This window comes from Calonectris borealis, chromosome 3 (assembly GCF_964195595.1).
Source record: "Calonectris borealis chromosome 3, bCalBor7.hap1.2, whole genome shotgun sequence".
In the NCBI taxonomy this organism is placed as follows: domain Eukaryota; kingdom Metazoa; phylum Chordata; class Aves; order Procellariiformes; family Procellariidae; genus Calonectris; species Calonectris borealis.
Genome location: NC_134314.1, coordinates 41,182,160 through 41,196,484, shown reverse-complemented (window position 1 = coordinate 41,196,484; position 14,325 = coordinate 41,182,160). Strand labels below are relative to the sequence as shown.

At 38.2% G+C, this 14,325-nt stretch overlaps 1 protein-coding gene across 5 annotated transcripts in view; it reads left to right on the top strand.

Moving 5' to 3' along the window:
• The window catches only part of RARS2 (arginyl-tRNA synthetase 2, mitochondrial), a 41,468-nt gene that overhangs the window by 5,430 nt on the left and 21,713 nt on the right, over positions 1-14,325 (top strand). For 3 of the 5 annotated variants that reach the window (XM_075145448.1, XM_075145452.1, XM_075145450.1), the window contains exons 5-9: positions 3,529-3,626; positions 4,711-4,766; positions 6,323-6,406; positions 10,097-10,173; positions 13,788-13,943. In XM_075145448.1, coding sequence (XP_075001549.1) covers positions 3,529-3,626; positions 4,711-4,766; positions 6,323-6,406; positions 10,097-10,173; positions 13,788-13,943 — 471 coding nt within the window. The remainder of the gene's footprint in view (positions 1-3,528; positions 3,627-4,710; positions 4,767-6,322; positions 6,407-10,096; positions 10,174-13,787; positions 13,944-14,325) is intronic. The other 2 variants (XM_075145449.1, XM_075145451.1) reach the window with 2 other exon arrangements.

The window sequence follows — 14,325 nt, the reverse complement described above, 5'->3', positions numbered from 1 at the left end:
CCAGCCCAGCTGGCTAATGGGGTATTCCATACCATATGACGTCATGCTCAGTATGTGAATGGTGGGCATGATCCAGGAAGTACTGATCGCTACTTGGTTATTGGTCAGCGTGGGTGGTGAGCAATTGCATTGTGCATCACTCATTTTGTATATTTTATCATTATCATTATTATTTTCCCTTTTTTCCCTGTTCTATTAAACTGTCTTTATCTCAACGCACGAGTTTTTCTCACTCTTACCCTTCCGATTCTCTCCCCGTCCCGCTGGGGGTGGGAGGAGTGAGTGAGCGGCTGCGTGGTATTAGGCTGCCTGCCAGGTTAAACCACGACAGTTATGTAGGCCTTGTTATGTAGAATTTGGAATGAGGCTCACAGAAGTTTATCCTTACGAGAAAACAATGTATCTACCATTAACTGTTAATCATAACTCCTCTTTTTCCTCTCTTTTTCTGCTTTAAAAGGCAGGCTTGGTATCTGCTTTGAGTTTCTACAGTATATGACTCAAAAGTTTTGATCTTGCATGTAAAGATTCTTGTTTAAAATAGAAAAGGATAGTGAAAAGATACCTGAAATAAAAACATTTGATAGCACATCTCTCATTACATACTTTGCTAAAAAAAAAAAAAAAAAAGCCCAGTGCCTCTAAGTCCAACACCTGACTGAAATTGAACCCCTGTTTGTTAAACCAGCAGCTTAATGAAAGGAAGATACCGCCCAGGCTGTAAGAGTAGTGTCTCAGTTGTACTCTGCCTGAATTATTTGCAAGAGCTTCATAAAGATAAGTGGATGGCTGGTACTGTTAGACTGGGGACTGAATGAAAGCTTTGCTAAGCCAGTTCAACTAACTTGTGGAGCAAGCTACATTGTGTTGTTGTTCATGACCTTAACCTAGGCTTAGCAACTCTTGTGGAAAATGATGTTGTGGTCTTAGAAAATTAACCACATCTGAATTAGGGGCAAGAAATCAGGTCTCACCTAGTACTGGTGAAGCCCTCTTCCTATCAGGACTTCCACTGAGTCACTTAGGCTTGTAGTCCTCTTTTCCTGAATGGTAAGACCTTTTCTTCTTGCGAATTGCTAATGCTTAGGCATGCCTATCAATCAGTTGCTTTACCCCTTTAATTTTTCATTAGCTATTTGTAATCAATCCATCTTGATATGAACATAGCAGCTGACTATTCACTGAAAGAGTAGTTTCAGTGGTAAATTTTATTCATGGACAGAATTTCACAAGGTACTTCATCTATAGGGATTCTAGTCAGTTTAATGATTGAAGCAAAACTATGTGTGTGGCCTAGTAGAGTTTTGCTGGAAAAAATGTGGAATTAGGACATGTAATTTTGCATTATGTCACTGAGGAGAGGGGAGGAGATAAAACCTAGCTGTGACTTTCACTGATACAGAGAATTGGTCTACAGGTAAATTTGATTATTTCTATGTAAGCTTACCTTCTTAGGTGTCGTAATAAGAACAGAATTAAAGGTTTTTCTACAGGCGCCGTTCTTCTGGTTTTTTTTTTTTGTTTGTTGTTTTTTTTTTTTTTTTTTTAATTTATTCATTTATTCCATATCTATTGCGGAAGAATTTTAAGGTGATTTTTGGAGGAGAGAAAAAGAAAAGCTTCCACTGAATGGAATGAGATATCCACTTTAGTTCACATTGTTAAAGGCCTCTATTATCTTCAGGAAGTTTGTCCAACACGTACAGCTTCACATATTAGGTTTTGTAGTGTGTTGGCATCTGTGTGACAAACTGAAGTATGTAGGGTATGTACAGGGACTTACCTTGCTGTATGCATGCATTACTGATAATACAGTCAGCATAGGATTCCTCCTCCCACAAGCTGTGTTCAAGCTGTTGAGGAAATATTTTAAGGCATTTTACACAGTCCCCATACTTTAAAAGTAGACACACTTTTGTAGGGACCGTTCACAGTGTGCTTACAGACTTGCAGGTGGGGAAAGAAGGGGTGATTGGACACATGAGGATTGAATAGTTGGATATCTTTGGCAGTAGAAAGGAGTAGGAGTAGAAAGCAGGCTGGCTTTTGGTGCCTAGAAAAACCTGGCAGTTTTAGTAGAATGTGAATGTATTCTTTTTTCCTCTTCCTGTTACAGAGTTAAGTGACTTGGTAGTTCTGAGGAGGCTTAAATTCTTGCAAAAGTCTCCTGTTCTTCTGCTTCCCCATTGTATATACATGCTTTCTTCCAGTGGGAAAGGAAAAGAATATTAGGCAGATGCTATTCCTAAAAAGCATTAATGAAGAAATACAGTGGACAGTGATACAAAGTAACTGGAAAAAGGTAGAAACGTTAATCTGCCTCATGTTCTAGGACGAACAATGAAAGCAGTTTAAATTTATACTACCAAAATTAGAAATAGCTAAGCCTCTTTTGTCTGTGTCACTTAAATCACTGGTTGATGTTTAAATATGCTGTTAGAGTTATGAATGATCAAACGTTCCATGAGCTGTTGTTGCAGTCTACCTGCAGTGAACTGTAGTTGTTTTGTCTCTTAAATTGGCTTTAGTGATAATCACGAAGGCTAGAACTCCCATACTTCTGTGTGAGATTTCCTGAAGCGAAGAAATGTGTTCATGTGCTATTCAGGTGACCTGCATATGCGCAGTAATGCTCATGCAGTCAGAGCTCATGGGATTTCTTGCAGGCCCTCAGTCACAAGGAGTGTGTGGGAGGTTCCAAAGGGTTGGACCTACGTGATCTGGCTGTGCTGTGCACAGCGGGTGTCCCCTGTAGTCACACCATGACAAAAACCTTGGTTATAGGACAGGACTCCTAGGAATTTCAGAGAAGTGGCCAAACACCTCAAAGTGTGCCTAGATAAGATGTATTCGTGGGAAGAGGGCACTTTTGAGGAAGCCCAGAGGTATGGTATGTAGCTTTTTTTATTAATTGAAAAAGAAAAAAAAAAAGCCTGTTGAGAACATTTGGCTGCACAATGAGCTAAATTCTCTAGTCAAGTTTACTGCTCATAAGCTCTCCTACCTTGTCATCCAATTCTATGGTCTAGTTCTACAAGGTACTCTTTTTATTTTAAAATGTGTTACCTGAATTAGGAGAGGTGAGGGTCCTGGTTAGAGCCCTGTTTACGTGAGAACTCTCATTTTACATGAGGACACTGTTGTACCCATTCTTGGACTTGTTTTCCTTTCCTGCCCACCAATTACTCACTTGCCCTTTCATGTTATGTAGCTAAAAAATGTTAAAAACTAGGCTTTCCACTTCCTTTTAATTTTCTACCAAAATCAGCCTTGATTTTCACCAAAATCTCTGCCTATCATTTCTCTATCTTTTTAATTGATCAGATGCAGCTTTCAAAAGTCAGTGGCATTTTCTTCTGCATATGAGATCTTGTTTGCTTGGCAGGCCAGCCACCTAATTGCTAATGTGAATAAAGGCTGTGGGATCAGACTCGTGTGATTAGCAAACAGTTTTCCTGATTATGCTTTCTGTTGTTGAAACATATTTTCCTTTTCTTTTTTTTTTTTTTAATCGTCCTTGTGGTTTAGACTGTGTTGCAGCAGGTGTTGAAAGATGGCTCAGAGTATGGAGTAAAAAGTGAACTTTTCTCTACAGTGCCTAGACAAAAGGCAGTGATTGAGTTCAGGTAAGCACGTGTGACGAGTTCTTTGAGAAAATTGCCTTGTCTGCTGATTGATATTTTGCTGATTGATATTCATAGCTGTAATGTATGATGCCTGTGAAGTTAAACCATATTTACAGTATTATATTCAGCTGTATTTGATACTCCGATATATTTGCCAAGTAGAATATAAGTTATATTTAGGGAATTGAGGCTTTTTTCCCAGAATATATTTTTGGTATTTAAAGAGTTCATGCCTCACACTGCCCTCCACTAAGAATATTCAGTTTTTGAGTCAGCTTCTTTTATTTTGTTATCAAGAAACATGATCTGAATTTTCAGCCACTAACCCATTTCTTTTTTCACCTTAATACCTTCCTCCCTGACTTGCTAAAGCAGCCAGGCATTTGTCTTGCAAAGTCTTCTCAATTGTTGGCCCCAAAATTTCTGTCCAGTGCAATTTTGTTTACAGTCACCTGCTCACAGAATGAAAAGTGGCTGACTCAGATTTCTTTAGGTATAAATATTTTTGTTCACTTATACTCCCTCTGTAGGCTTCCATAGTCATGGAAAGTAAGCACTTGGGTTTAATTTGGAGGGTGAATTTTCATAGCTGAACTTCCATTTTATTATCAGGGGCAAACAATTGTGGGTACAGGGGTTTTTCTGGGGGGACCATTGTTGGTAGAAGATGATGTGATTTTAGTTACTGATTCTTGTACACAAGGTCCCCTGTCCTGGTATCAGATTTCTCTCTAATAAAGGTATGAGGAGAATGATCCATATGTCCAAAACAGGTAAAAAATGAGAAGGTAGTGTAAGTCCTTTGTCACTAGTATAGTTGGGTTTTGGGGGGTTCTTTGTTGTGGGGTTGTTTGTGGTTTCTTTTTCCCTCTAACATTGGCTGTTAACTGATATTAGAGGGAAAGCTGGTTGGATAGGAAAATTTGCTGTCTAGAACAGAAGCTAATCCGGGAATTTTAAGGGAAAATTGAAAATGGTGGTTTTATTTCAGTTCTTTGCTGTATGCATGAGTTGAATTCTTTTGACTTGGTGATCTGGCAGTCTTGTACATTGAACAAACATTATTTGTGAAAATTTGTTACAGCTCCCCTAATATTGCCAAAAAGTTTCACATAGGACATTTGCGTTCCACAATAGTAGGTAAGTATGCATTTAACTGTGCCTAAAAGGGCTTCTTTGTCTTCCTGCTTGAAGGAAAACACAGCTAACACTTGACAGGAAACACAGCTAACCTTTCACTCTTCTAGTGGAGTGGCCGTGTCAGGCTCAACTTGCTAATTAAAAACCTTTTGCTCATGATGCAGTGAAGAAAAGAGCGTGGTGTGTTGCTGGCAGATTTATTAAGTCACACGTAATATAGTTTTATGACTGTGAACATTAAATGAAGTAGTTTGAAATTGTTCTACAAAGACACCCAGGGCAGTTTTCATTGAGGTGTTATGAGAGTTCTTTGAATTTGAAATTTAAATTTGCACTGGACTGCAGAGCAGTCAGATAGTTATGTCTTGGTGGCTGACTTGCAAAAAGCTTGCTTTTATATGTTAATTACTTTATGCCAGTATTACTAACACAGTTGCTGTAATTTGTAATGGAATAATTAATAAGTTTATTGTGCAGTGCTCTAATGGCATATGGAAAACATTATTTCTCCCTCCTTTCCCTCTCTCACGATAAAAAATAGTAGGTTATTAGCAGAAGATTCCTACAGCATCTGTGCAGCTAATAATGTATTAGGTTTTGATTATATTTAATGTATCATGTATAATTATTAATTACATAAAGTTAATAATTCTGCCTTTTCATGGAGTGATAGTTGAGTGAAATTACATATTTTGGGCTCTTTATGTTCCATTTCTGGACCCTTTGCTATAGAAAAAAAACACTTTCAAAAATAGTTCTGTAGATCAATGCTTGTCCAACAGTAAGAGTATAAATTGACTACAGAGAATGGAATTGAAAGTAACTGCAAGGTATAATATGGTGTTATAATAGAAGAAGAGAGAAAGCTTTCTGCATCCTTTTACATTAGTATTGTAATTAAAAGTTACCCTTGAAGCACAGGAAAATAGAGGAAGGGATGCAGGTATTTATTCTTTGTAGTTCTATGGTTGTAGCTAAGCTCAGGAGAAAGATGAAGGGTTTTTGTTGTAATAACAGTTAAAACCAAGACGTGATACAGTAAGGTTGGAGCATATCGGACACATAGTGTGTTAAGTGCAGAGCTCAGTACTGCTCCAGCAGTTTATAGAAATTCAGGACTTCATGTTCTCTATTTAACGTCACAGTTAACAGCAGTTTGTGAATTTTGAGTACTTGCTTAACATCCTGGTATGAGGTTGCCTGACTGTAACAGTTATTATGTATACTGCCACATATTTGTGAGAATACAAGAAGACTTTAAACAGTGTTTTTCATGTTCATATATTTTGCAGCATCTGCATGCACATACACATGTGTATGTTTTTATCACTGTTGTATGAGACACTTTATGGCACCTTTCAAATGCACGGCCTTTCTTTCCCTGCTCAGAATACTATTGCTTTTAGTTGTGAGGTATTTTAGCAAATTCTGTGGAGTAGTTCATCTGATTGCTTTTCCTCTTCATTTTGAATACAGATCATACAAAAACAGAAAACTGTTTTGTTGGGATGAGAGACTACCTACCGATAATAATACCAATTTTGTTTCCTTACCAGGCAATTTTATAGCAAATCTCAAAGTTGCTCTGGGACATGAAGTAACAAGACTAAATTACCTTGGTGACTGGGGCATGCAGTTTGGTATGTTTTAATATTTGTTTCTCCTGTTCCCTTTTCTGCTGTATAATGTGGTCTAGGTTTCCAGCTTCAGTTTTTGCAGGCCCATTGGATTCACTCTGAGCTCATAAAGAGTAATACCGTGTTGCCATGCATGTAATGTGTAGTTAATCTCCTTAAAATACAAACAAAACAATCCGGACTGATTCATCAGCAGTGTGACCTATGCTACTGTACAAGAAATAACAGGAGGAAATTTACGTAACAGTCCCTCTGTCACTCAGTAGCTCCTCTCTCAGATTATGTAATTTGGGGTTTATTTTTAAAGGGCAGTATAAATATTTTCTGAGTGTGCTAGTTACACCTTTGGAGCTCTCATAGCTGAACAGACTTCTGTTGCTGCCTCCAGATAAAATGGGTACATATTACCGTAGCTGTTGCATGTCTACTGTGATACTGTCTTCCTTATTCAGATTTTGCATGTGTAACAGTTGTAGAAGAGTAAGCTTGCTAACTTACCTATGCCACACCTTTACACACAACAATAGAATAATTGTAACAAAATGTATATTTTATATTTGATTGTCTTGGTGTGTATTGTGGTGTTTTCTGTATCTGTTTTTTTGTTCCCTCTGGAAACTAGCTCATTGTTCATAGATCATAATTAACTTCCACAGCAACTGCATTTTGGCAGGTTGAGGCCCAGAAAGTTTGTATCTTTAAAGATGTACCAACACTTCTCCCAAAATATTCCGTTTCCCTTTAAAATGTAGCAAAAGAGAGGTGGGTAGGTAGAGAACATGCAAGTGAATAGGCCCTAGAAGACTATGAATCTTGCATGCATGTGCGTTTGCATGCACACACATAAACACTCCCACCTCTTCTGAAGTGGCCATCAGATAAGTGAGGACTGAAAAATCCTCTCATGTGCAGCCTAGCATGGCTTGATATTTATTCCCTGCCCAGAGATCGTTTATGTCCGATTGCTGGATCTGTAAATATCCCTCTTATATGGCAATTGACCCATCCATAGGATTCACAACTTTTTTGATTTCTGTTTTTAATTTTGCATTTTAAATTGATCCATATTCTCCTCTTCTTTTCTAATTTCCCCCCAAATGCTGTTTTTGACATATTTTTAGGCATTTAAAAAAAGGCAGTCATTGCCCACTTCCTCGTTCCTGAAAGCTGGTACGCCTGTGAAAACTGTAAAACTCCCCCACATCTTTTGCAGTAGGTTCTGAAAACAGTGTCCATATATTTATTTTTAAATGGCAAACACAAAGTGCAATGCCTATTAAGCGGTCACTTTTGCTCATTCCAGCACTTATGGTGCCCCCTCCAATTTTGCTGGTACAGCTGTTTATGGGGACATCAATGAATCAATTTTGTGAACAGAGCTGGGTTAAAAACTTCTACTCCATTTATGTATTCAGATTCAGCAATGTAGATAACATAACTAAAATATATTCAGTTCTACCCATTCTCCTTCTAGAGTAAATTTCTGGGTTTTAGACAGTTGAGTAAAACATTCTTATGACTGTGAGAGCAGTAATAGAATATTTTTTTCCTTTGTTAAATTATTTCCTCCGCAGCTCATCTTTCCTGATCCTGTTTCTGATCAAACAGTAGTTTATAGCAGAGCTTTGCTTCACTTAGGATTTGTTTCATAGGAATTGAATACAGAATGAGTTCACCTAAAATTCAGTAACTTTCATCATTGCGTATTTCATTCATTTTTGCCCCTTAGGCATAATTTTATCACTATGCTATTGTATAATGAATGTGGCAATGGCAATTAAGCAATGAAATGCAATGTAATTAAAGGGCTTCTCAACTGACCTCATTCACTCTGTCTTTGAAGATACTAAATTGTACTCCTAAGTCTGAGTATCAGGAATTTTATGTATTTTAATACAAAGTTTCCTGAGGGTATAAAGATCACAATGCCTGTTATTTACATGTATACCTGTTGTCCAGTGCACAACTGCTAGAATCATGCTTTTGACTTAGTAGTTCCAACTGTTTCTTTCAAAATGGGTGCTCCCGTCTTTATTTGGGCTGGCTCAGCTTAAATATATGACAGGTTTTATAACAAATAATATAGTCATGCTTCACAAAATTATAGCATAAGAATATTATTATAATGGTCCTTTCCCAGAAGCAGTGCTATAATTAATGATCTGTCAGCATTTCCATTACAACTGCTATTGTCAGAGGCTTTAAAATGTAATAATTGAAAACATATTTTGCTGAAACATGGCAGAGAAGTCCTCAACCTCTAGGCAGTTTTGGGGCAGTTTTCTTAAGGTAACAAAGCTTATGCAGTCACACTGTTTTGTCCATCTGTCTTCCTGTCACTCTGCTTCTAATAAATTTTAAACCCATTGGCCAACTTCAGCCAGATCTGACAAAGAAAAATGTCTCCAAGAGAACAAATTTCTTCTGGTATTGTGACAGTTGGCGGCCGAGTAGGGATAGAAATACAATGTGATGCCCTCTGCGAGAGAAAGTTAACTTCTGTGTTTAGCCTGCCGGCTAACCAGTCAGCACATCTAAGTCAGAATCGGTCTCGACACATGCTGCATCTGGCCAATATGAGCGAGTATAACAAGGGCTGGGCATAGTTTGGGGAAGACAGAAACGTGTGGAAGGATGTGTTTGGGTTGGATGAGAACTGGCAGTCTTGCTGGGGCTTGGAGTGTGAAGCCAGCATTGAAAAGTGGAATATGTAGGTACACTGGTATCTAAGAGAGATCATTAGGAAATCAAGCTCTGATTGCTCATAGAACACGCTGTCCTTGAAGAAAATCCCTTTCAACAGGATTACACTCATTTTATTTCCTAAATCCTAACTTGTTTTTCTTACCTAAATCTGCCACAGCTTCTATCTCACTCAGTGTTTCCAAGAGGAAAGTTCTTGAGACAGCGCTATTTGTTTACTTGCGGAGGGCTTTTCAAAGGGATACCTGCATACCTATTGCTTAGATGCTGCCTTCACATCAGTCCTGGTCCTTCTCAGCTCAGAGGACTGAGATGGCCTTAAAAGCAGCCTCAGAAAATCTAAGAGGCTTCAGAGTTAATACTGCTAGATTACTGAATAAGTTAATGGGCTCTTTTGATTTAGACAGTAAGACTGGGATTTGGATCTTGCCCTTTCAGATGGCTTTCGGAAAAGTGCAGAAGCCAAGTCGGATACGTGAAAAAAGCTGCATATTCTCAGCATGCGGCAAAAAGTTCTCTTGAAAATATTGCGTGAGTGGTATGTGGAATACCATATTGTGTCCCAGTTTCTATTGTCCTTGAAATCATAATATTGTTAAGGGAGGAAGCAAAACAAGGAGTTTTGAGCACGTTCTGTTGCTGGACAGTTTCCATTGTGTGGCTTCTCATTTACAGCTGGTTGCTGTGTAAAAGATAATTTTCTCTACAAGTCCAGAAACAGAAATTCCATTTATAAGGCATTGAAAAATCAACATAGTGTTTCTTACTAGTTTCTAGCTATTATAGTTTTGGGTTTTTTTCATGCAGCGGAATAATAGGTTATGCTTTTGATTTGTTTTTGTAGCATACACCATTATATTGTTTAAAAATGTGAGGTATTTCTTTTATTACATACAATGTTAAGACTAGACTTGCTTATGAAAACAACTTAATCAACAAAACAATATACTCTGGGCTGTTGTCTAACTCTGTATTTAATTGTTATTCAAGGCTTATTGGGTGTTGGTTTCCAATGCTTTGGCAACAAAGACAAGCTAAAATCCAGTCCTTTACAACACCTTTTTGAGGTAAGTTCACAGAAGACCATCTAGGGACTTCAGAGGACAGTCCATTTAACTTAGCTGTCAATTTTGTACAGAATGGTATGTCTGTCGGGTCATGATAAGAATCCTGTTGGATTTAAACTCCCTTGCTTGAAGGACCAGTGCTAGCCTGGGCCACGGCAGCAGAGACAGTTTTCACTAGGCAAAGGCAGCAGAAAGATGTTTCATTAGGCTGAAAAATACGCCCATAAGGGAGGTAATTATATGGATACTTGCATTGATTGCTGCTACCACCACAGCCAGCTTGACTGATATCAACTATCTTAACTGGGCATAGGTGACCACTAAGCTCACTGTGGTAACTGCAGTGGAAATGGTGTCTCGCATCCAATGCTGTAGTATGTTGGTTACTAACATTGTGAGAAGAAGTGGCATGTATAGTGTAAAAATCCTCTTGTTGCTATTATTTTTAGAGTAAGTAATATTTAATTTACATTGCTCAATACATGATTCACTGTGGTTGAGGAAAAGGATCTTTAAAGTGTTTTGTATCTAATATGGAGCCTTAGCATATATAGGTAAGGAGGAGTGGCCGTCACTTTCCAGAACACTGTTCTGGCTCTGCAGAATGTTCTTCTTTCTTCCATGAGTGTGAAAGAGCCAGGAGCATTAGAAGGTGCAGTTTCTGCTGACAGGCATTCAGGAAATGCCTTTCAGTGGTAGGGAAGGCTGTTTCATTGCAGGAGAGTGCCCTCTCGGTTGCCCACCAGCATGGTGCAAATGCTATAGATTGCATTTCAGTGTGTCAGAGACAAAACTGACTCAGTGGGCTGTCCAGGTTAGCAATAAAGATTGAGATAGTTTAACAAGCCTTGTTGGTTTACTCCATTCAAATATGCCTAATATCATCTGAGTTAGTATTTATTTCTTCCTCTTTACCAGTTCCTATGTCACTTCTTGTTTCATACAGTGCAATGAGTAAAAAACGTTTCATCAATCTTTTGATACTTGTAAGTGATCTGTGGTTGACAACTGTGCTGGGTGTAACACGTATATGACACGTGAGAGAATGTGACTTATATACTTACCCACACAAATCCAACAACCATGAGGATAGGTGGACAAAATTTTCTGAATGGCTAATGTTCAAGCCCTCATCCTTTAAAAGAAAGATCTTTCGTGTTAATGGGGCTTTGTCAGGGTTCTTGTGTGGCACTGTCAAGTGTTCTCTTATTACAAAGCTGAACTGTGCTTCACCCTCTGAGCTGGATATGGGAACTATTGCTACTGCCGGTGTTCGGACAGTATATCACAGGATAACTGTTTCGCATAAATCTGTTTACTGGCAAAGGAACGAACTGTGTTTGAATACTTGGATACTCTACAGCTGAATACATATTAGGCAGATTGTTTATGTGGCAGAGTAGCTCCTTCTGAGTTTGCCAGCTTCTTTGACATAGATAAATTTTGTTCGCTTGTTCCCTCATCCCTGAGGCCTGCTCAATAAAATTGATAGATTCTCAACATGGAGGTGTTTAAGAGCTGTCGGACTGATTTAAAGAGACAACAAGAAGTAGTCATATTCTTGTCGTTGTGCCTTGCTACACATTATTTAATTTTTATTTATAACTTCAGTCCATTCTTAGGATTTAAATTTTGAATACTTGAATTTTGCACTAAAGCTTTAAAATACCATCTATTGCAATAGTATGTAGGCTTTATGACCTTAAAAAAATTACCTTCAAGTGTAGAGAACAGTATTCAGTCAAGCTGCAAAAGGTTCTAAAAAAGTAGTTGTTTGAGACCAAATTATTTTCTCAAATATTCCCAATTTTTAACTGTTTCTTCAGCTGTATTCGTGGTTTATATCAAAAACTGAGATGTGTTTCAAAGTGGTGTTTTTTTCTGCTGTTGTGTGAAACTAATCTTTCCTATAGTTCGTTTAAAAAGAAAATTTCCATAGCACAATTTCTATATAAATAAACGTATAGACAAACGTACCTTTCCAAACCTCTTTGCACCCTCCATTTTGGTCAAGAATCAGATGCAAATATGCCTTTTGCATTATTTTTACTTTATAACATCAAAGATTGGGGGTGGGGTAGGCGGCATTAGAATGTGTGAAGCTACTGATGGGGGAGGGGGAACATTGTTCTTGGAAAGGGTTGAATTTTCCCTCTACTTTAAATTTCTTTTTTGTGGCAGAACTAAGCAAACATTAATCTTTGAGGCTTGTCAGCAGTACTGCCTGTTAAAATCTCTAAAAATCTTGGGACATAAAAGGAAGGGGAAAAGTTCAAGAGTTTGGCTGTGGAAGTTTTTTTTTTTTTTTTGGTAGACGGCACCCATTCAAGCAAGGTATTGTTGACAAACTCCTTGTCTGAACATTGCAGGAGTAAGGTTTTTATAATTACTCATTTTTTATCAAGATCACAATGATTTGGGAATTAAAACTCCCTTACAAAGACTTAAAAGTTAAACAGTGTTGAACTATTTGGGTCTAAATACTTAGTATAACCACTAGTTAATTTAATTATTTTTACGTAGTACTTTAACTTTTTAGAAACTTTTCCATGGGCTTTCAAAATGCTATAAGTGGAAAACAAGGAATCATTGTCTGGGCAAATATTTGGCCTTTAGATATAAAGCAATATGTTATCATAGAATATTTCAAGTTGGAAGGACCCATAAGGATCATCGAGTCTAGCTCCCTGCTCCTTGCAGGACTACCTAAAACTAAACCATATGACTAAGAGCGTTGTCCAGACCCTCCTTGAACTCTGACAGGCTTGGTGCCGTGACGACTTCGCTGGGGAGCCTGTTCCAGGGACCGACCACCCTCTCAGTGAAGAACCTTTTCGTAATGTCCGACCTGAACTTCCCCTAATGCAGCTTCATTCCGTTGCCTCGTGTCCTGTCACTGGTCACCAGAGAGAGGAGATCAGCACCTCCAACTCCGCTGCCCACCTTGAGGAAGTTGTAGACTGCGATGAGGTCACCCCTCAGCCTTCTCTTCTCCAAGCTGGAGAGCCAAATTTGTTGTACATAGATAAAGTTGGCTAATAAAAGAGTATGTAATGCTTTTAGCAAACTGACAGTGCATATGTGTCTGTCTAGTCACGTGTTGACATTCATATGCTTGACTTCAGTCACAGAGAGACAGCATGTATTAGTATGAGTGCATAGTACTGTAAGTAAGTGGCTTTTGGATCAGAACTGGGTTGTTTTTTTTTTTTTTTGAGCTTGTAAAACATCGAGTCTTATCAACTTTGTGGTCCCCTGAGGAAAAGCCTCGGGTTTAAAAGTCTGTGATGGTTTCCTTTTCATGTATAAACTAGTTCTTCTGTATTCTGCTGCTGCAGTTTGTTTCAGTGTTGTGAAGAGGACGATAGTGACAGCAGTAGGGAACTATGGCCTTAGTCTTGTTTCAAGATAAGCTGCAGATTTTCCTATTGGAGTTTGGACTACTCATTCATCCTTTAAATAGGAAATGTATTCCATTAACATGGCTTTAAAATTTTGACGTTACAAATGTCATCTTTAAATGTATTTGTATTCTTGTAGAACTTTGCTCTGCTTATTTTTATTGGAGGAGAGGATTATACTACTTCAACATTTTCAGTGCCATTATATTTTAGGTGTATGTGCAGATTAACAAAGCAGCAGAAGATGAAAACACAAAAAAACTGGCTAAGGATTTCTTTAGAAAACTGGAGGAACATGATGAGCAGACATTGTCACTTTGGAAACAATTTAGAGACTTCAGTATTGAGGAATACATCCGAATTTATAAGGTACAAATAATTCACTGCTTTTTCTGCGTTGTTGTTAAAATGGTCTCTCTTTATCTGTTGCTCCATCAATCTAATTGACAATGCACAGCACCTTTTCATCCAAGAGACTGCCAAGCAGTGATCTGACTTAGGAAGAGGTTGCTGTACTGTTGTCAATTCATTGCCTTTCCAGTAAACTTCACAGTATTGGGGGAAGATGTTTCTAAATATGCCAGGTTATGCCCCATTCTGTTTGGAAAAAGCACGGCAGTTGATTTAACATCCAAACAGACCGTCACTTTAGTTGCTGACAGCCTAGATGCATTTTGTTTAATGGAGTCCACGTAATTGACCCTTTGACTAATTCTCAGAAGCCCTTAAGCTAGGAGTATGGTGCTAGGCA